This window comes from Ceratotherium simum, chromosome 39, assembly GCF_057802395.1.
Source record: "Ceratotherium simum simum isolate JZ-2026a chromosome 39, ASM5780239v1, whole genome shotgun sequence".
NCBI classification, from domain to species: Eukaryota; Metazoa; Chordata; class Mammalia; order Perissodactyla; family Rhinocerotidae; genus Ceratotherium; species Ceratotherium simum.
Window position 1 is genome coordinate 10,176,393 of NC_141938.1, and position 21,961 is coordinate 10,198,353.

Genomic DNA, 21,961 nt, shown 5'->3' on the forward strand with positions numbered 1-21,961 from the left:
TGAGGTTCATTTTTAGGCCTATGGACATGGGCATCGTCGTTCTTTCTGTTTTAACTTCTAGAATTATCCATAGAGTAACACAAATTTTGTGTTATCATTATTTTGTAGTATCATTATTCACAAGTCTGTTTCCCAATGGCATAACCCACATGTCCTGAATGATATTTATGCAAAAAATACCTATTTTGCTGTTAATATTATCCTTTTGCTGCAGGTGAGGGATTTTCCAACACAGATCTCAGGATCACTCATTATTAAACATTATTTCTCAATTTATAAAACTGTTTATACCAGCAGCAATTAACTCTGGATTGCGGTTTATGGATTATTTCTACTTTTATCCCTTTTTGAGATTTTTTAAGTTTTCTAAACACATAGTGAAGACGATACCACAATTTTTTTTAATGGTGTTCGTTGTTTTTAACGTAATTTGGGAGTAGGGGGCTCATGTATTTTTTTTATTGGGTAATATCAGGTCTAAGAAGAGTATTCTTTCTGACTCACACTATCTTTTAAGCCCCCAAGATGCCTTTTTTTTTCCTTTGTCTTCTGAGGTATGGGGTTAAGGTTTTAGGGGGTTTTTTTCTCCTGTATTTTTACTTTTTTTATGCCATCATGCTAGTGTAACATCAAAATGAAGTAGGGTGGAAAAATCAATGAGTTGTCTTGTCATCGATTTAGTCTATTCTCAGGTGGCCGAAAAGCCGGGAACTGTGAACTGAAAGCTTCATTTTGTATCAGATTTTCTTAATTGTCTCTCCAACACTTGCCCGCAGCTCGCACTTGCTAGAACTCTCCAGAGACAGGCGGCACTCTCAGCCTGAAAGAAAAGTCTTTGCTGAGACAAAGACTAGGGGCAGGGAGGAGAACGCTGAACCTCACTAAATATGAGAAAAGGAGCAGTTATTTCGAGCCTTTGAGACTGCTGTGCAGCTGGGGAAGGCTGTTCCCCCCTAAAAAGCTGTCTTGTCTCGTCGGTTTGAGTGGCCTCTTGCAGAAAACTGAGCGACTTCTGTGTCAGGGCCCAGCTGCCTTCAGAAGCTGGGTCTAGTTACTTTCCATTGAGCAGCAGGAGGAATCTGCCATTTAGAATATAAAATTCTTGCTTGAAAGTTGATATTTCTAGAAGCCAGTGTGCTTGTAGATTATAAAGGATGATTTAAAACCTTTTAAGATAGTCACTTGAAATGTCGTATTGGGCTTCCCCGAAAAATGACTTTCAACAGGTTCATAACTGTTAAGGCTTGTTAATAGCATTTCCTTCCTACTAGAATGGGATTGTGCTCGTGCATCGGAGGAAAAAGAACTTGGGAGCAGAAGCACACTAGAAAATAGCCCATGTGAACCTGAACTCTAGTTCTAGAGTGGTATCTTTTGTCCAAGTAAAGTAATGGAGGTAGGATCGTAATTGTCACACAAGCTTAGCTGTCAAATGTGCTCACAGAGACCGTTCTTCAAGAAACCAAGACAAAACAGGTTTTAAAAAAATGACCCTGAGATCAGGCTGCTGTCTGTGTTTGCTGCTGAGAACAGGGTATGTTTTTTCCTGCAGGCCAAGCACTGTTTCCATTTTCCCTGTTCACTTCTTATTTTCATCCCTGCCTCTTCTCTGCGTCCCCTTGGAGAGACAGCTCGGTGATACACGGTCACCGCAGCGGGCCAGGCGCACGCCGGTCGATGGCATCTCTCAGCAGTGGGCAGACAGTGCTAATTAGGCTCCGAAAGGGTTCTCATGGCCGTGCAGACAGTGCTAGGCAGTGCTCTGCTGAAGTGTGCTGTGTGGTGCGGATCCCAGCGCCACACGCTTCCCGTCTGAGCCACTGTGGCTGTCTGGTTTAGGAAAACACGACAGCTGGATGAATACGTATTCCTGTCTCAGCCGAGGGCAGGATGGCTAACTGTGTGTTCTCCTGCAGAAAGATGGCTCTCCCTCTCGGGAGTTGATTTATTTGTTTAACAGCTTTCCTGAGATATAATTCACATACTGTACAATTCACCCATTTAGTGTACACTTCAGTGGCTTGTAGTATAGTCACAGAGTCACCTCAATCAATTTAAGAACCCCATACCCATTCGTTGTCAACCTCCAATCTCCCCTAGTCCTAGGCACCTATTAATCTACTTTCTGTCTCTATGGATTTGCTTAATCTGCACTTTTCCTGTAGATGGAATCCTGCAATGTGTGGTCTTTTGTGTCTGACCTCTTTCACTTGGCATGTTTTCCAGGTTCATCTCCAATGTAGCATGTATCAGTACTTTATTCCTTTTATGGCTGAATAATATCCCATTGTATGGATGAACCACTTGGGTTTATCCACTCATCAGCTGATGGCCATTTGGAGTCATTTCCACCTTTTGGCTGGCTATTATGAATAATGCTGCTACGAACACTCACGTACAGGTATTGTGTGGACGTGTATTATCACTTCTCTTGGGCGTATACCCAGGAGTGGAATCGCTGGATCCTATGGTAACTCTATGTTATGTTTTGAGGAACTGCCAGACTGTTTTCCAAAGCACTACACCAATTTGCGTGCCCACCAGCAGCCTCACGCCTTTGCATGGTGTGATGCCCTCCATCTAGATGTAAGAAAACTGCAAGAGGTGGTCCAAGGCTGTCCCTGCCCGGGCAGGCAGACCTCTCGGCTCCTGGGTGGCCGGTTTTTTAAGGGTACCTGGAATTTGTTTTAACCAGGGATGGTAAGACATGCAGTCACAGAAATGACTGCCATGAAGGAAGAAGTTTATAGTCACAGTCGCCTAGAAGCAGGAGGCAGGGCACGCCATGCAGGGCCACACGAGGAAGTACCAGGTCAGTGGGAGGCAGAGGGCGGGAGGGAAACATGGGCAAGAACCTTTGTTGTGGTTTCCAGGGAAGGAAGGGGCGAGGCAGAGTAAGCAGGCTTAGGATGGGCTAGTCTGAATAATTCCAGCAGGCTCTGGGGCGTAGGCTCTGTCCCTAGCTGTCTGGCAGCTGGCCCTGTGGTGACTCGGGCTGGGGAGAGTGGCCCTGGGTGTGAGGGCCCCATAAAGGAGGTGGTGGGGTGTGGGCTCTGGATGAATTGGCTGGTTTGCATGTTAAAGGCACACTTGTAGGTGAGTCCTTTAGTACCTCTAGGAATCTGCTAGCCCTGGGAGTGGCAGGCTTTCCAGGGTCAGCCAGGCCCCAGCTGTCAGAGCATCAAAAATACAGAGTAGAAGGACATGATTAATACAGCTGCCCTGTGGCAGAGCCACTGACTCAGGTCTTGATTGATCAGTTGTTTCCATGGCTGCACATGTTACAGAAAGACTTGACTGGTGACTGTCCACCTCTTATTATTTTAAAAATCATAAGTAGCCTGATGGGGAGAGGTGGTTAGATTGTTCCAGAGGAAAAAGAATAATTTCTCTCAGTCACATTGACGCCAAATGCACATCATTCAACTTTTCTGTAGAAAGTCCCCCTCCCAAAATAGGAGGCCATCTCAGATACTTTTTGGAAGTGTATGTATAATAAGTTGTAAAGAAATACAAAGAATATCAGTGCTCTGAGGAATTACGGCATGTATTTGAGCAAACAGGGTGTTCTTCTAAAATATAATGACTTCTTCTTCAACAGCTTTTTTATATACAGTCGATCCCCATTATTTATGGATTCTGTATTTGCAAATGCACCTACTCCCTAAATATATTTGTAACCCCCAAATCGATACTCGTGGGGCTTTCGTGGCAAGTCACAGATATGTGTAGAATGGCAGAAAATTGGAGTTGTTCAGTGTACACCTTCCCAGCTAAGATTGAATAAGGTGACACTGTCTTCTTGTTTCAGCTCATTCTGTAAACAAGTGCCCTTTTCTGCGGGGTATTTAATGCCCTTTTTTCACATTTTTGTACTCTTTGTTGGTGATTTGGCTGTTTAAAATGGCCCCCGAGCATAGTGCTGAAGGGCTGTCTAGTGTTCATAAGCACAAGAAGGCTATTATGTGCCTTACAGAGAAAATACGTGTGATAGGTACGCTTCCTTCAGGCGTGAGTTACAGCCCTGTTGGCTGTGAATTCCGTGTTACTGGATTGACAATGTATATTACATAATGTGTCATTCAGTAGAAACACACATCACACAGGGTTATGGATTGACTGGCTGACAAAAAGGTAGCCAGAAGCTTACAGGAACCTAGCCCTGTATTTCCCCTGGCAACAGTGACTCAGTATTCACTAATTCAGTGTTCACTGTGACTTGATAGGACATCACACCAGGAATAATGAGAATCGGCTGTAACTTTTTTTTGTTTGTTTGTTTGTTTTGTTTATTGCAGTAACATTGGTTTATAACTTTGTAAAAATTTCAGGTGTACATCATTGTACTTCTATTTCTGCATAGATTACATCATGTTCACCACCAAAATACTAATTACAACCCATCACCACACACATGTACCGAATTATCCCTTTCACCCTCCTCCCTCCCCCCTTCCCCTCTGTTAACCACCAATCCAATCTCTGTCCCTATGTGTTTGTTTATTGTTGTTATTATCTACTACTTAATGAAGGAAATCATACGGTATTTGACCTTCTCCCTCTGACTTATTTCACTTTGCATTATACCCTCAATGTCCATCCATGATGTCACAAATGGCTGGATTTCATCGTTTCTTATGGCTGAGTAGTATTCCATTGTGTATATATACCACATCTTCTTTATCCATTCGTCCCTTGATGGGCACTTAGGTTGCTTCCAAGTCTTGGCTATTGTGAATAACGCTGCAATGAACACAGGGGTGCATGCACCTTTGCAAATTGGTGTAACTTTTTATTTTGAAATAAAGACCCACAAGAGCTTGCAAAAATAGTATGGAGTTCCTGGGTACCCTTCACCGAGCATCCCCCACTCGTGATATCTAACATAACCACAGTCCACGGTCGAAACCTGGACACTGACAATGATATGATATTATTATTTTTTATTTTTGTGAGGAGATCAGCCCTGTGCTAACAGCTGCCAATCCTCTTTTTTTGCTGAGGAAGACTGGCCCTGGGCTAACATCCGTGCCCATCTTCCTCCACTTTATATGGGATGCCGCCACAGCATGGCTTGCCAAGCAGTGCGTCAGTACGCGCCCAGGATCTGAACCGGCGAACCCCGGGTCTCCTCAGCGGAGCGTGCGCACTTAACCGCTTGCACCACCGGGCTGGCCCCAATGATACGATATTATTAACTCGGGGACAGGCCCTATTAGGATTTTGCTAGTTGTTACGTGCACTCTTGTGGCGGGAAGGGGAGTGTATGGTTCTATAAAATTTTATCCTGTGTATGGATTTGAGTATCCAACACCGCAGTCAAGATGCAGAACTGTTCCATCACCCCAAAGAAACAATGATTTCTTTTTTAAAACATTGTGGTAAAATATCCATAACATGAAATTGGGCCATTTTAACCATTTTTAAGAGTACAGTCCAGTGGCATTAAGTACACTCACATTGTTGTGCAACCATCCATTTCCAGAACTCTTTCATCTTCCAAAACTGAAACTCTTTCCCCATTAAACAAAACTCCAGGGAACTCCCATTCTGCTTTCTGGCTCTATGAATCTGACTCCTCTAGGGACCTCCTAGAAGTGGAATCACACAGTATTTATCCATTTGTGTCTGGCTTATTTTACTCAGCATGATGTCCTCAAGGTTCATCCATGTTGTAGCAGGTGTTAGAATTTCTTTCCTTTTTATGGCTGAATAAAATTCCATGAAACCATCATTTCCTGACACCTGTTTTGTGCAAGACACTGTCCATTATTCTATTGGGGAAACAGACGATGATCAGAATAAATAAGTAAATTATGTTGTATGTTAGAGGGGCCAGCTCATCTTTCTTTCAGCTGAAATTCTCTCCCTTGTACCCTTTTTGAGTCCATTGGTACCTGGTATCCCTAATCATGACCCTTAGACATGAAAACCTCAAAGTATCTTCTTAATTATCAAAGGAAGATGTAAGTCCGTTTATCATAGATTTAGCATTACTGATGATTTATTAGAATTCTTTGAAGCCAGTGATTCTTAGAAGGTGTTTATGGTGACTTTTTCTTCTGTGGACTGTTTGGTTAAAGCAGAATCCATCCGACTTTAGGCAAGACCTCGGCTCACAGGAACAGTCTGTCAGCCATGCCAGGATGCTGGGCAAAGGATGCATTTCAGGATTTATCCCATATTTGCACGTTCAGTCATAATTGCCTGGTGGGGTTTAACATGGTGAAGGAATGGCAGGGACCCATGCCCTGGACCGTGGAGGCCTCGATTTCTGATTTTCACCTTTGTCAATGGTTTGTGCAGGAGTATCATCCTTGTCACCTTTGTCTACTGTAATAATAGTAATCGTTAGCCATTTATGATCGTGACATCGGGATGGTTGAGGTCACTGACCAAGTGGCATCCTCACCATGCTAAGCTGTGGTAAAGAATGAATGGCTGTGGATAACGTGTGTTTTATGTGTAATATGTCATTGCACCGCTTAGCGGTTAAGTCTCAATTTCTAAGCTTTCTTCATTACTCCTCTACCAGAAGTTTTCTCTCTCACATGTACCCACCTGCATGTTTGCAGCCACCCTGAATTTCCACCTAAATTAAAACTCACTCAGTCTGCTGAATCCCCCTGTCCAGAAAAGCCCTGAGAGAAGTATATTTTACTGTAGGGCTGGCCCTATGCCCACCCTAAGAGTCACTGCCTCCATGCTACTGAGAACCGGCATCCCAACTACTTTCTTCATATAACGTAGAGAAACCAGTGGATGGGTGCACTGGGGACCCAGGAGCCAGGTTGGAAGGTCACCAGACAGATCTCTCTCCTTTTTTTTTTTTTTTTGCTGAGGAAGATTCGCCCTGAGTTAACATCGGTGCCAATCTTCTTTTTTTGTATGTCAGCCACCACCACAGCATGGCCACTAACAGACAAGTGGTGTAGGTCCACGCCCAGGAACCGAACCCAGGCCACCAAAGCAGAGCACACTGAACTTAACCACTAGGCCACCAGGGCTGCTGCCAGATTTCTTTTTAATGCTGCTCTTTGTCTTGGAGCAAAGCTTTCAGATGTGGCTTTCACGCTGAGCATCAATTAGCCAAGCAGCCAGTCTCAACTAGGCTTGGCTTGAATGATTGGCTTGTCTAGTAGGAGGGAGAAGATCAACCTAATTAACGATAGCCTGGCTTTCTAAGCGTTGCATCTTCCTGTCAATGGGGAAAGTAATGGGTGAGAACAATACATCTTAATATCTCAGCTCTTAAATTAACAAGCAGATGAGTGTGAACAACCCTTCGGAGCTCTTGTTGTGTTTTAGGTTGGTTTACAATTGCCTATAAAATAGGATCAGAGCCTCTCATCCACTTGGGTGATCGAATTCTATCAGAGCGCTTACAGAGAGTGGCACCTGCGGCTGAACATCATGCGTGCCCTGTGGTCTCCGGGTCTTAGAATCATCCCGACATCCATCCCAGATTAATTACAATCATGGGTGATGTCGGCAGAAGCCACGCCAAGCGCAGAGCTCCCTGTTTCATGATCTTAGATTCTTTACAGCAAATGTAAACGGCTCTCTGCTTTGTACCCCCTGCGAAGACAGGAGTGTCGGGATTTTTTTTGTTGTTATTTTATCAAAGAAGAAAACAGTGTGCAATTTCCACACTAAGTGGTCACAGTGGGGACCAATTTCCTGCCCTCCAGACTCGCTGCTCCAGCCAATACAGTAAGAGAAGACGCAGCTTTACATTTCTAGAAGGATCATTCGGAGGTATAAAAACGGTGCAGCCCGGCCTCGCAGCGCGCCGGGTCTGGGAGCCGCGACCGTGAACATGGGGCATGCAAATTCCAAAGGCAGCGACAGAGACAGCGCGCTCCACGGCCGCCCTGAGCTGTCTTTCTACGGTAGCTCCTTCCCTAGGAAATGGAGCGACCATGTCTTTCTGGATAACGAGCTGCTGACCTCCAAGATCCTGTCCGTGCTGCGGCCACAGTCGGAGCGGGGCTTCCGACCCGGCCACCTGCACTACCCTGCCCACTTTCTCAGCACCAACTCTGTCTTTGCCTCTGTCGCAGCGTCCCTGAAAGAGCACCCGAGGGCCACCCTCTTGTCTGATGGCAGCCCGGCCCTGTCCAGGAATGTCGGCATGACGGTCTCGCAGAAGGGGAGTCCACAGCCAGCACCCAGCCTGGCGGGAACGGGGACACGACTTGGGTAAGCCAGGGTCCTCGCTCTGCCCTCAGGTGCAGATGAAGGGAGGGAGCCGGGTGTGTGGTGTGCTATGAGGACCCTGCAGACAGCCTCTCTGAAAGGAGACACCCAGGGCCACGAGGATCTGCTCGTCGGCCCCCCACCAAGCAGTGAAATTCCCATTAACTCTTTTTTTTTTTCCCCAAAGCCCCAGTAGGTAGTTGTATGTCATAGTTGCACATCCTTCTTCTAGTTGCTGTATGTGGGATGCGGCCTCAGCATGGCCGGAGAAGCGGTGCGTCGGTGCGCGCCCAGGATCCGAACCCGGGCTGCCAATAGCGGAGCGCTAACACTTAACCGCTAAGCCACGGGGCCGGCCCCTCCCATTAACTCTTGCTTTGGAGATTCATTCCTTGTTCTTTTTCAAAGGCGTGTTCTGGGTGTCCTCGGCCATTTGGAGCCAGCTAGCTTCATGCTCTTAAAGGACCTCAGACAGCGCTCCTTTCTGTACTCAAGACGATGCTAGAAGCCTGCTGAGGTTGCCATGGAGGTTGCATTTCGTTATTTATGCCTTAACCCCGTTTTCCAAGAACTTTGAAGTGGTTCTCTAAATATTGCATTCAGCGGTATTCAGGGAGAAAATCTTACGCTAAAAAAAATGTCATTGTGATGATTGTTACATGAATTTGTGGGGAAAGGAGCTGATTAACTTTTTCCTCTAAGGAGTCTCCCTCCACCCTCAACTGTGAGTGAGGCTGTGTCCACCTAACTCTTGCTTAAAAGAATTCCAGGGCCTCCAGTGGGCTCCAGTGGCCAGTAAAGGAAGCATACGATTAACCACCCTTAGAATGTACCTGAACATTAAATTAAAATGAGTTATGACAGAAGAAGTCCTGATGTTACGTTGATAGATAGTCTCCTAATTTTTAAAAATGATCTGTGACAAAGTTAAGGCTTATATTGAAATCTGGAAAGTTCTCAAATAGTATCTAATCAGATTGAGTAACAATCTGATTTGCCTTCGTAGAATGGTGTGTGTGTGTGTGTGTGTGTGTGTTTAATTCAATTTTTGAAATAATGGTTTTTATTTAGACCAGTCACAGGAGAGATGGATGAAGCTGACTCTGGATATTTGAAATTCAAGCAGGCAGCTGATGACTCTCTCTCACTTGCATCTTCCAATGCCGAGTCCGTTTTTGTAGAAGGTACAGTCATCCTGATTCTTGCACAGATGTCATGTGGTCTCCCTCCTCCCTGGGAAGTGCTGGGACCCCCATCAATGTGTCCACGGGACGCAGGCTGGGGTGGTCCAGAGCCAGCCAGGCTGCGGGCCCCCAGGCAGCGGCCTCTTGGTCTTCCCTCAGACCCCTACACTGCCTCACTGAGGAATGAGATTGAGTCAGACGCCCATGAGTTTGAGGCGGAGTCCTGGAGCCTCGCCGTGGACCCGGCATACGCAAAGAAACAAAAGAAGGAGGTGGTGAAAAGGCAGGATGTGCTTTACGGTAAGAAGTCCTGCGCCACCCACCAGCCCTCCATTCGCTTCTTTTCCTTCTGATTAATTCCATCTGGGAGTCTGGGCTCCACTGCCAACCCCCGCTCAGATCCTGTCGCCTGCTCCGCCTGCTTCCCCAGGGCAGCCCTGCCTTCCAGGCCAGGGAAGAGGTGGCTGGGGAGGGCATTGTGAGAACCCGTCCCCAGGGACAGTTATGGCCGAATGCCCAGGCCTAACTCATCCTTACCATGTTGGTGACCCTGAGAGGGAAGACCGCCCCAGCTCCTCCCAGCCGTCCCTGGTGACCACCAGACAGGCCCAGGCGTGGCTGTGAATGGGCGGGGGGCGGGGGGGGGGGGCCAGGTTGGAGGTATGTCCCTCTCTCACACATGACTGTAGCACCAGCTCCCTGGTGGGCGCCCTTCCCACTGGCCATTGGAGAACCTAGTTAGGGGACCCACTGTCCTGAGACGGGATGTTGCAGGTCACTGTGAAAACCATAGCTCCCAGACACAGAGCCGGCCCTGGGACAGGTGCCATGCTGGGTGCCCCACGTAGGTCCCTCCAGGCCCCTGGGCCCCCACAAGCAGAGCAACGATGGCCCAAGACAACCGCCCTGGAACCTGTGGCCTTTCTCTTCCCAAAGCCCTCACTTGTTCTTATGATCCCCCTCCATGGGAAGTGTCCCCAAGACTGACAGCGTTGTGTTGCCAGCGTTGTGTTGCCCGAGATGTTTTCCCGTCCCTCGTCAGCATTCTGTGAGGAGATTGTGGCGTAGAAGTGTCTTCACTCCACTGCCTGGTGGCACCCACGTCCTTCCATATTTCACACACTGAGCTCCCTGCCCGGGCCAGAGTAGGTTGGGGTGTGGGCAGGGAGAAGAACCCGATGAACGCTTCCCCTCAGGGCCCCAGAGCCGGGCAGAGATCCTGCAGAGAGGGACGGAGAGGGCCATTCCGGATGCTTCCATCTGGGGAGCCCTTTGCCACATTGTCCACCCCCTCTAACAGCTTCAAGGCCTTGACTTGAGCAACAGATAAAGTCCAGCACAAAAATCTGATCTTTCTTTGCCTTTAACAGTGGATTAAAATCCTCCCTTGAACTCTGCCTTTTTATCAGTTATAGTCTGGGTCTGGTCACTGACATGCGCAAATATGTGAGTTTCACATCCCAAGGAGTGGCATTCATCAGAACAGTCTTCTTGCTTAAAACAGCCTTGAAACATCTTCAGTTGACTTTAGCACGAAACCCTCCTGTGAATTTGAGGTCCCAGTGCACATCCTGGGTCCTCTTCTTTTCTAATGTCACTCCACTCCTCGCTGCTCCCTTAAGCTGGGACCCTTGCAGCACTGGGCTGGGGAGGGCAGGGGGCCCGATGGTGGGCAGGTAGTACACACGAGTGTCACTGTGGGATGTGGGCATAACGAGCCATGGCGCCCTCTCCGGGTGGGTAAGTCCTGTGGTCCGTGTGCCCACAGAGCTGATGCAGACGGAGGTGCACCACGTGCGGACGCTCAAGATCATGCTCAGGGTCTACTCCAGGTTCCTGCAGGAGGAGCTGCAGTTCAGCAGCAAGGCCATCAGCCGCCTCTTCCCGTGCGCCGATGACCTGCTCGAGATGCACGGCCACTTCCTGTGTCGGCTCAAGGAGCGCCGCAGGGAGGCCCTGGAGGAGGGCAGCGAGCAGAATTACATCATCCAGAAAATTGGGGACCTCCTGGTGCAGCAGGTGGGCAGAGCCGAGACGGGCACCAGGCCTGGACGAGCCCCCATCCCATCTCTGTTCCTCCCAATAATAAAAAGAACGTAGCCCCTGTTTATCAAGGGCTTGCTGCCCCAGAGGACAGTGGTCCTGGGCCCTTACAGCCGTGTGTGCAGCTAACAGTCCAGAAACACCGAGGCCTCGATCCCAAATGTGCGTGTCCAAACACCGTCCAGTGTTGTGTTCTGGGCTTCCATTTGGTTGCTTCGCTGGGTTTTATTTTTTTGGTTTTGACCGCTGTGTTTTTGGCTGCTGGAAGTCACTGAGTCAGCTTCTGAGCCAGGATTGACAGAGGGGACCCGTAACCCTTCAGCTGACCTCAGAGTGCTCCAAGCATCCTGCGTTGGCTAATTAGAATTAATTAGAATACCCCTTTTGCATTTTAACTTTTCTGACATTCTTCAGCTTAAATTTATTTCTCCTTCTCAGACTTCAGGAAGTTGTCCCAGCGCCTGTGACATAGTAAAGCCCGTTAGCAGAAAATTTTCTCCTTTTACATTTATTGTACCTTGAGACACCAGTGCTAAAGCATTTCTCTGTCTGCGTATGTGTTAGAGAAGAGAGAAAAACTCAAGTAAATTCAGGCCATATTCTAGCAAAGCCCAATGAACCAGATGAGAACATTCCTTGGCGATTTTTGTGTCTCATTCAATATCATCTCCGTTCTCTTCAGTTTTCAGGTGAAAATGGGGAGAGAATGAAAGAAAAATATGGTGTCTTTTGTAGCGGCCACAACGAAGCGGTCAGTCATTACAAGTTGCTGCTGCAGCAAAACAAGAAATTTCAAAACTTGATCAAGGTAAAAACAAATTTATTTTTTAATTAAAAACGTATTCTCTGTGCTGTAGGTTTTTCCTCACAGAACCGTTTGGAGATCTTGAGATGAAGGCACCTGTTATAAACAGGTGATTTTCAAGTTTTTGCTTTGTTTTTAATTACAAACTCATTCAGGACAGGTCAGTGAAATCTTCTGGAGAATTCCAAGGGGTAAAACAAAACAAAGCAATTAAGACCTATGGCTTTGTTCTTGCCACACCAGGGTGGGCCCCTGAGGTGTCCCTCAGGCCCCAGCATGGAACCCACTGACCATCACTCGTCAGTCTGTTGAGGTGACACGAGTGTCGTCTCAAGGGGCCCCCTGCCCTGGGAACCACCCCGCCGGAGTCACCAATGCTTCCCTCAGACGCTCCAGCTGGTGCAAGGCCTCACTCTAAACCATCGTCCCCTGCCTCGCCTCCTCCCCTCTCTGGTCCCCATTTGTCCCCAGTGGCCTGTGGAATGGTCCACACCTGTCCCCTGCCTTACAGTGTGCAGACACTCAGAGCCCAGAGCCAAAAACACTTCACTCAGCCTGAGTCAGCTGGCTCCGGCAAGGCCCCACCTCCCAAGTTCTAGAAAGTGCACCTGGGTTAAGAGTGCTTGGCTCCATCTGCATACGCTCTGAGGTAGCCCCAGCACACTTGATTCCAAAACTGCTCCATCACCTGTCGCCCGCACCCCGACGACTTTATTCTGAAGTGACATCTGACGCCAAATGGTCTAGAGTCAAGAATGATGTGTTTTTTAATTTCACTCCATTATAATTGCAGAGGATAGACGTGAAAGGGAGAGGGTAATTTGGGGGCCTAAATTCATCTACTGATAAGCAATGGGACAGGCCACTTGACATCATGAGACAGAAACACCTAGAAAGTGGGAGGGTTTCAATGAGATTGGAGGAAACAGAGACAGAGTGTTGTCCCCGGAATCTCACACATCCCACAGTGACTCTTCTGGTCCTCTCAAGAAGTGCTTGCCGTGATCACTGGCATTCCTGAAACTCGTCCAAGAGTGGTGGGAGCAGAAAAGCAGAATGTGTGGTATGCTCTAAAGAGCACCGGAAGCTGCTCTCAGCTCCCACCAAGAAATGGCTTCAGGTGACTGCTTTTTGGGTGCTTAGCCAGAGGTGTGCATCAGAAGCCACCAGGGAACCAGTTCAGAAGGCACAGGCCCACTCTAGTTCTAGAAGGTTCTAGTGGTCATCAGTCAGGGTTTGGGCTGTGTGTGTGTGTGCACGCACGCTGTACAGCTCTCCAGGTGGTTCTCATAACCACCGCCACTGGCTGGTTCTGGTTTCTTCTTAATGGGTTTTACAGAGGCCTTCGTTTACAATTGGTGAGGCTGCCCTTGCTTTTGTGGCCTTTCCGTCTACAGCAGGTGATCCTTGCTGTCAAGTATCCAGTGGAGGGACAAAGGAAAAGTCCATGTGAACCGAAAAAGGAAAGAGCCCCCAGCCTCGGTATCCAACCATTAGCTGATTCCACAGGAGATAAGGTGTCAATACGGTATGGTTCTGTTTTCCATTTCATAGAAAATTGGGAACTTTGCCATCGTGAGGCGGCTTGGCGTGCAGGAGTGTATTCTTCTGGTGACTCAGCGCATCACCAAGTACCCTGTGCTGGTGGAGCGCATCATTCAGAACACAGAAGGTACGCTAACTCTCCTCACCGCCTTGCCCGTTGGTGCTTTGGGGGTGGGCTCTGTCTCCCTGCCCCCCGTTTTAGCAGGGGATTAGATAAACGCCCCTCTCTGATCTGTCCCTGGTTCTACGCATTCAGCTGGGATTGGTGATCATTAACTGAACTTCCGTCATGTGGAATCCACTGTGCTGGGTGCTGGGGTTTCCAACTCGAGAAAGATGGAGTGCTGGGTCTCATTTCCCTGCGTTTACCCCCAGCCCTTGCCAGAGGCTGGGTCATAGCGCACCTTTGGTCTGTATCTGGGGAGTGGATGAATGGATGAACGTGGTGCCCTTGTTAAGGTCATTCCTGGGTGATCCAGACAGGCACAGAGATGACCTCCATGTCACATGACCAGGGCCATGAGAGGGGCATGCCTGGAACCATGGAGGGCAGAGGAGAAAAGGCACGCAGCCCGGCCAGGAGTTCTCAGAGGCCAGGGCTATGCTGACCACACCTCCCACATCTCCAGGGCATTTAGGCCATGGGAGAATGAGGAGAGTTCTCCCACCATGAGAGCCACGTCCTTAGAGCCAGAGGAGCCAGCTCTTGGTAGTGGCAGGAGGTGGAGGGAGTCTTTTATGAAGAGCTAGGGAGCACGGGGGAGTCTGTTTGCTAAGGAGTGGCCGGGGGAGCTATGCAGGCAGATTTTGTCACTTGAATTGCACCTTAGCGTCTGCCTTCAACAGAAGCTCTATCTTAGTAAAACCGAACGCTGGTCTGACGCATTTATTTTGGAGAAGCATTTACATCTTAGGAAGGTGATCCTTGAGGGTCCTCTGAGCAGTGGCCTCAGGGAATGCACCTCACAGACCCAGTAGCATGTCCCCTTCTGTCGTGTTCGTGAACGCAGACAAAGGAAAGTGCTAACTCTGCTCTGTGTGGCAGCTGGCAGCGAGGACTATGAAGACCTGACTCAGGCCCTGAACCTCATCAAAGACATCATCTCACAAGTGGACGCCAAGGTCAGCGAGTGCGAGAAAGGCCAGCGCCTCAAGGAGATCGCAGGGAAGATGGACGTGAAGTCCTCCAGCAAGCTCAAGAACGGGCTGACCTTCCGCAAGGAGGACATGCTGCGGCGGCAGCTCCATCTGGAGGGCACGCTGTGCTGGAAGACCACGTCGGGGCGCTTGAAAGGTAAAGCTCTGCCCCTGGCCACCTCTGGTGGGTGCCATCTTGAATAGGTAGGACATTTTGGGATGGTGGGTGTCATCTTGGGTTTATGGCACCATCTTAGAGTGGTATGCGCCATCTTGGGTTGGTGGCACCATCTTGGATTGGTGGCACCATCTTGGATTCGTGGTATCACCTTGGAGTGGGATGCCATCTTGGATTAGTGGCACCGGCTTAGAGCGATGGCAGTATCTTGGGTTGGTGGTGCTGCCTTGGAGTGGGATGCCCTCTTGGATTAGTGGCACCATCTTGGGTTGGTCGGTGCCACCTTGGAGTGGGATGCCCTCTTGGATTAATGGCACCATCTTGGGTTGGTCGGTGCCACCTTGGGTTGGTGGCACCATCTTGGAGTGATGGGCACCATCTTGGATTGGTGAGGCCACCTTGGAGTGGGATGCCATCTCGGATTAGTGGCACTCTCTTGGATTAGTGGCACCATCTTGGGTTGGTCACTGCCATCTTGGGTTGGTGGTACCATCTTGGAGTAGTGGGTACCCTCTTGGATCAGTGGGCACCATCTTGGATTGGTGGGTGCCAGCTGACACAGAGCTACTGCAGCCTGGCTGCTTCATGGCTGAAGGGAGGTGACATGCTGAGTCAGGATGGATGAGCACAGGCAGCCAAGAGTGTAGCAAGAATGAGGTAGTGGCACCAGCACCCTCTTTCTCCGGTGTTTGAGATGGGGTGGTACACACCAGGAGGGCCACTAGATGAAGAGGGCACACTGAGTCATTGACTTCTGAACAGAAACCCAAGGCATCATGACACCCCAGATTTGGCCGAAACCCCAGAGTTCCAAACAGGCAGTAACAGGCCCTCCTGCAGTGGTCCCAACCGCTGAAGGGCCCCAGTGTGGGTAGAAAACGCCACCTGGACTGCTGACCTCTGTGTCCCCGAGCATCCCACTCACTGCTCGGGTGTGCTTGGAGCCCTGCGTCCCAAATCCGCGGTGCGGTTCCAGACCACAGGGCACTCAGAACTCATCCTCAAGCTTCCATCTCGTGAGCTCTGGAAACATCCTAACCTGTCCAGTGGCATCAGTGTCTTTAAAGATCCTTAGGGGACTGCTTGAGGTGGCCAAATGACAGAGTGCGTTTGTTCGTAATTAGAGTGGGCGAGCACCCGGCAGATACAGTTTAGCGCCTCCTGTGCGCCAGGCCCTGAGGTGGTGGTAGGAGGCCCCGGCCCTCGTGGGGCTGCAGTCAGCAGGCAGAGGGAGAGAAACAAGCACACAGAGAAATAGTGAGAAGTGCAGTAAACGCTTTAGAGGAAGGCAGCGGGCTGGCGTGGGGGGAGTTACAGGAAGGGGTGTGTCCGGTTGAGACAGGGGTGTCGGAAGGAGCTCCCGAGAAGGCAACATTGATGCTTCTTGCGACATGAGTGCCCCTGTTGGGAATGCAGTGCAGGATCTGCGCCTGTGTGCAAAAGCTCTGCCGTGTGGGCCACCTTGAGACGTTCCTCCAGGGCCAAGGCGCTGGGCCTGCTGCCACCAGGAAGCTCAGGGGCACAAGGCAACGAGAGTGTGTCGCTGAGGTAGGAGGCAGGGTGTGAGCGTCCAGCGGCTCAGGTCCCAGGTGACCTGGGAGCGGGAAGAACGGAGGCGTGAGCTCACATTTGAGAATCACAGTGAGAGAATCTCAAAGACCGGACCCAGCAGGCACCATTACAGCAGGGGCAGGTTGGGGCACAGTGGCCTGGCAGCGGAGCGGGAGGCGCTGACGGGACCTTTAAGGGGAGACTCCGGCCATGGGAAGGGTGAGGTAGAAGGAAGCATCATGGCACCGGGCTGAGAGTGGCCGGGGCTCCTTCCCGTGGTGCTGAAGCTTCCCTGGGATTCCGTGGCTACCCGGCAGGACCACGTAGCCGTGTCACCCTGTATGACATTTCCTCCTGTGCTCTCTCCTTAGATGTCCTTGCCGTCCTATTGACTGATGTGCTTCTGCTGCTACAAGAGAAGGATCAGAAATACGTCTTTGCGTCTGTGGTGTGTATCCTCTCTTCACACAAAGCATTGCTCCACAGCTGCCTGTGCAGAAGGCAGCTGAGTGGAGGGGGAGGCCGGGGGGCTACCTGGACAACAGGACAGGAGAAGAGCACAGAGCAAGGTGGCTAGAAAAGCACATCCCTAAGTTACCCCGTTGTCCCGGGCCCCACCAGGGGCTAGAAGGTTCCAGCAAGGCAGGGGTAGAATTTTCCAAGACCGGGGGTCCTGTCTGGTTGCCTAACGAGGTCTCAGGAGATCGTGCTAACATCCTCTCGAGTTTCTGTCTCTGTCTGCGTTTCCATGGCTCTTCCTCTCACAGCACTCAGGTTCTCTGGGGCCCCAGCATCCTTGCCAGGAGAACCCCTCCCTCCCTCCTTCCTTACTAGCTCAACATTAGGACCAGAGCTGAGGCAGCCACTGTCCTGTGAGCTGTGACCATGCTGACCCCACAACACGCTGGTCCCAGAACAGCCTTGTCATGAGGGCCACGCCGGGCCATTGGCAGAATCAGTTTCTCCTGAGGCCTCTCTCCTTTGTAGGGATGGCCGTCATCTCCCCGTGTCCTCACATGGTCTCCCCTGTGTGTCTGTCTGTGTCCTAATCTCCTCGTAAAAGGACACCAGTCGTACTGGATTAGGACCCACCCTAGTGACTTCATTTTACCTTAATTACCTCTTTAAAGGCCCATCTCCAAATACACTCACATTCTGAGGTGCGAGCAATTAGAGCTTCAACATACGGATTGGGGGGGACACAGTTCAGCCCATAACAACCAGTTAAAAATGTGCATTTTACTGGTCTATTGGAGCATGAGCTCCTGTGGGATACACAACAGACTGGGAATACTGGTTGGCTCTGGGTGCTTGGGGCACAGGGTCAGGAGGAAGGTTTGTTTGTCTTTGTATACTACCTACTCTTGTATCCTTAGAGTTTCCGTACAGTGTATAAGTTACTGATTATAAAACACATTTTTTTAAGCATGTTAAGCAGACACATTAAAAGGGTACAAGGATGTCATTGCAATAGTGTCTTTTTTCCCCAGATGGCAAGATATCTCTGCTCTAAATTGTTCGAAATAAGTGGGATGCACAGCTTCCCTCCTAGCCCCCCGCCCCTCAGACTGGCGATTCCACGGCCGTTTGGATCGGTAGGGTAAAAGGTGACCTCCCCACTGCCTTCCTGCCTTGCAGGACTCGAAGCTCCCTGTCATCTCGTTACAAAAGCTCATTGTGAGGGAGGTGGCCAATGAGGAGAAAGCCATGTTTCTGATCAGTGCCTCGCTGCAAGGGCCGGAGATGTACGAGATGTACACCAGCTCCAAAGAGGAGAGGAACGCCTGGATGGCCCACATCCGAAGGGCTGTGGAGAGGTGAGTGTGTTCCCTCCGCTGACTGCTCTGCCCTTGCCTTTAATGGTTGGCAAATCAGCTGTGACCTTGAAGTGCCTGAGAGAGTGTCAGAGGTCATGCGCAGACAGGAGAGCCCTGCTTTCCTCTTCCTCATTCCACCTCCTCGTCTAAAGGGGACAGATGCACCATTCCGGTTCCTTCCAGCAGCAGCTAGAAAGGCCCAGATGTCTCTGGGGAGGATGTGGGGCCAGGCAGCTCTAACCCTCTGTATTGCTGGGATGTCCACCTGATGTGGTGGGCTGTCCTCCACCCCCAGTCTGGGACCAGACCTGTCGGAGCAGGTCGTGACATCCTATCCTTCCTCCTCAGGCCTGGGGACCCCTCAGGACCCCAGCCTTGTGGCTCTGTGTGATGCCTGGCTCCCAGTCCACCCAACATACAGGGGAAGTGGCCCGGTCCCCACGACCAGCCAGCCAGCTCTCCCTCTCTTTGTGCCTGGAAGCTTCCCGAAGCCTTAGCCTGCTCAGAGCTCCCTCGATACTCAACTTCAGCTCTGATGGGCTTGCAGCCTCCCATACCTGGCAGGTCCCCAGGAAACGAGCTGTCCCCAATCACCTCCTCCAAGTCGTGGCCAGGCATTTAAAACCTGTGGCCGGTTACGTCCGGACACTTTGAGACTGGATAATGCCCGTGGCTGTGTTTTCTTCCCCCTCTTTTTCTTTCACACCATTAACAAGATAAATCACTCACAAACTCCGAGACGCTCTTAGCGGCCAGTTCTGCAGACGAGCCTCAGTGCCCATTTCAGAGGCCAGGCAGCCAGCGAGGCACTCTCGCCCATCCGTCCCCTCTCCCTGCAGCTGTCCGGACGAGGAGGAGGGGCCCTTCAGCGAGGCCGAAGAGGAGAGGAGGATGGTCGAGGCCCGCGCCATGAGGCTGAGGGATTTCCAAGGTAAGAGGGAGTCAGTCGGGACCTCTGAGCCCACAGGCATGTCCCCGTGTGGTGACATGGCCCCACAGAGTCCTCCTTAGGTGGCAGGCCTTGAGCCCACGGCAGCGTTTCTGTCCTGTCCCGTCAGGATTGGCCATGGAGTGAGTCAACCCCCCAAGTGAGCAGTCATTTTGCTTGGACTGTCTCGTGTCCCGTGGGGCGTTTGCGACAGGGCCTTGTCAGGAGGTAGTGAGCTTCCAGAGGTCGTGTGGGAATGAGAGGTGGAGCTCAGGGCCCCTGAGCCCCTCCTAGACACGATTTTTTGCCTCACACGCTGCCCCCCACCTCGGTCCTTGTTCAGAAAGGAGCTTGCTGTGGGTGTCCCAGGTCACGTACGAAAGAACCCCACGGGTTTGCTACTATGGTAGCACGGGACTCCTGCAGCGTCCTTCTAGAGCCAGGCAGACCCAGACCAGCTCTGGCTTGGTGACCAGGGACATCAGCTTCCTCCTCCGTTTTAATTTTTTTTTTTTTTTTTTTTTTTGTGAGGAAGATCAGCCCTGAGCTAACATCCATGCTAATCCTCCTCTTTTTGCTGAGGAAGACTGGCCCTGGGCTAACATCTGTGCCCATCTTCCTCTACTTTATGTGCCCATCTTCCTCTACTTTATATGGGACGCCGCCACAGCATGGCCTGACAAGCGGTGCATCGGTGCGCGCCCAGGATCTGAACCTGGGCCGCCAGCAGCGGAGCGCGCGCACTTAACCGCTAAGCCACGGGGCCGGCCCCATGTTTTAATTTTTTTTAACCACATTATTGAGATATAATTCACATACCATACAGGTCACCCATTTAAGTGTACCACGCAGTGGCTTTTAGTATGTCACAAGGTTGTGCAGCCATCACGACAATCAACTTTAGGCCTCCAAAAAGAAACCCCGTCCCCCTTAGCAGTCGTTCTCGTTCCTTCCTCCCCGCAGCCCCTGGTAACATCTAATCTACTGTCTGTCTCTATGAATTTGCCTGTTCTAGATACTTCGTGTAAATGGAGTCATGCAATATTTGTCCTTTTGTGACTGGCTTATTTCACTGAGCATAATGTTCTCAAGGTCCATCCGTATTGTAGTGTGTGTCAGCATTTCCTTCCTTTTTAAGGCTAAATACCGTTCCATTGTATGGATAGACCACATTGTACTTATCCATTCTCTTCCCCAGTTTTAACAGATTCCTGTGAGAATTCAGTGAGGTCATTGCCAAGAACAATTCCTAGTGCTTTGTGGTCTCAAGAACTTCCATTCTTCTCTCTCACTAACTGCAATATTTATTTTTAAACTAGGTAACATTTAATCAATAAGTACATAAAATTAGGTAATATATATTTTATTTCTCTTTGTGGGGAGAAGTGTACATTTGAGGGTGTTAATTAAAAGTGTCCAAAAGAAAGGGTAGGAAATCCCTTTGGGCCTTGGAAGCCTAATCTTAACATAGTTTTCATTTCATCCTATTCTGAGTCTCTATTTTCTCTGAATGGTAATAAAATATATGCCCTGCGTGGACGCATCTCCATGGACGCCACAGAGCCATCCAATGATATCTGTCCATCCCTCATTCCCAACAAGATCCTTACTGAGTTAGAAATTCAAAGGTATTTTCTTTGTCGAGATATTGTTTCCCATCTTGGATCAAAAGCCGATCTCACCCTTAATGCTGGAAGTCAAGGCCACTCCCATCAAAAGCAGGAGCCAGGCAGGACCACCCACTCTCCCCATAACTACCTTCATCCTGGAGGTTCCAGCCAGGGTAATGAAGAAGAAAACAAAAGTAAGATATCATGATTGGAAGGGAGGCGACAGAATTATTTTTCACGTGTGACATGATTATTTGCCTAGAAAATCCAGTAAAATCAACTGGAAAATGATTGGAACTGGTCGGAGAGCTCAGTAATTTCACTGAGCATGATGTGTGTATGCTAGCAACCACCAGTGAGAAAGCCTAATAAATTAACTTGCAGTCACAGCAGCAAAAAGAAGGTGTAAAGCCTGGAGACTTGTAAGAAGGAGTTAAAGGAAGAAAACTTGGACCTAAATGCCTGGAGGAAGACTTTTGAGATGTTTTTTCTTTATTTATTTTTTATAAGGCTCTCAGTTTGTCCCAAACTAGTAAATCGGCCTGTTATGGTCCTCACCAATACCCCACTGTTTTTTTTTTGTTGGTTTTTTTTTGTGTGTGTGTGAGGAGATCAGCCCTGAGCTAACATCTGCCAATCCTCCTCTTTTTTGCTGAGAAAGACTGGCCCTGGGCTAACATCCGTGCCCATCTTCCTCCACTTTATATGGGACGCTGCCACAGCATGGCCTGACAAGTGGTGCGTTGTTGCGCACCTGGGATCCGAACCAGCGAACCCCGGGCCGTCCCAGTGGAGCGCACACACTTAACTGCTTGCGCCACCGGGCCAGCCCCTACCCCACTGTTTTTGATTTTTACAACTGGGGAAGTGATCAGAGGACAGGGCCAGGCCCTCGGGATGGGGTGTGGGTCAGCGAGGGTCCCCAGAGGCATCCTTCCACCGGCTTCTGGAGAGACTGACCCAG

The 21,961-nt window shown here is 49.8% G+C and overlaps 1 protein-coding gene across 1 annotated transcript in view; it reads left to right on the top strand.

Moving 5' to 3' along the window:
- The window catches only part of ARHGEF18 (Rho/Rac guanine nucleotide exchange factor 18), an 85,280-nt gene that overhangs the window by 54,980 nt on the left and 8,339 nt on the right, over positions 1-21,961 (top strand). The window contains exons 11-20 of the mRNA XM_004443511.3: positions 8,064-8,202; positions 9,271-9,383; positions 9,543-9,683; positions 11,152-11,402; positions 12,109-12,234; positions 13,786-13,903; positions 14,822-15,070; positions 17,014-17,090; positions 18,281-18,459; positions 19,299-19,390. Of these exons, the coding sequence (XP_004443568.3) occupies positions 8,064-8,202; positions 9,271-9,383; positions 9,543-9,683; positions 11,152-11,402; positions 12,109-12,234; positions 13,786-13,903; positions 14,822-15,070; positions 17,014-17,090; positions 18,281-18,459; positions 19,299-19,390 (1,485 nt within the window). The remainder of the gene's footprint in view (positions 1-8,063; positions 8,203-9,270; positions 9,384-9,542; positions 9,684-11,151; positions 11,403-12,108; positions 12,235-13,785; positions 13,904-14,821; positions 15,071-17,013; positions 17,091-18,280; positions 18,460-19,298; positions 19,391-21,961) is intronic.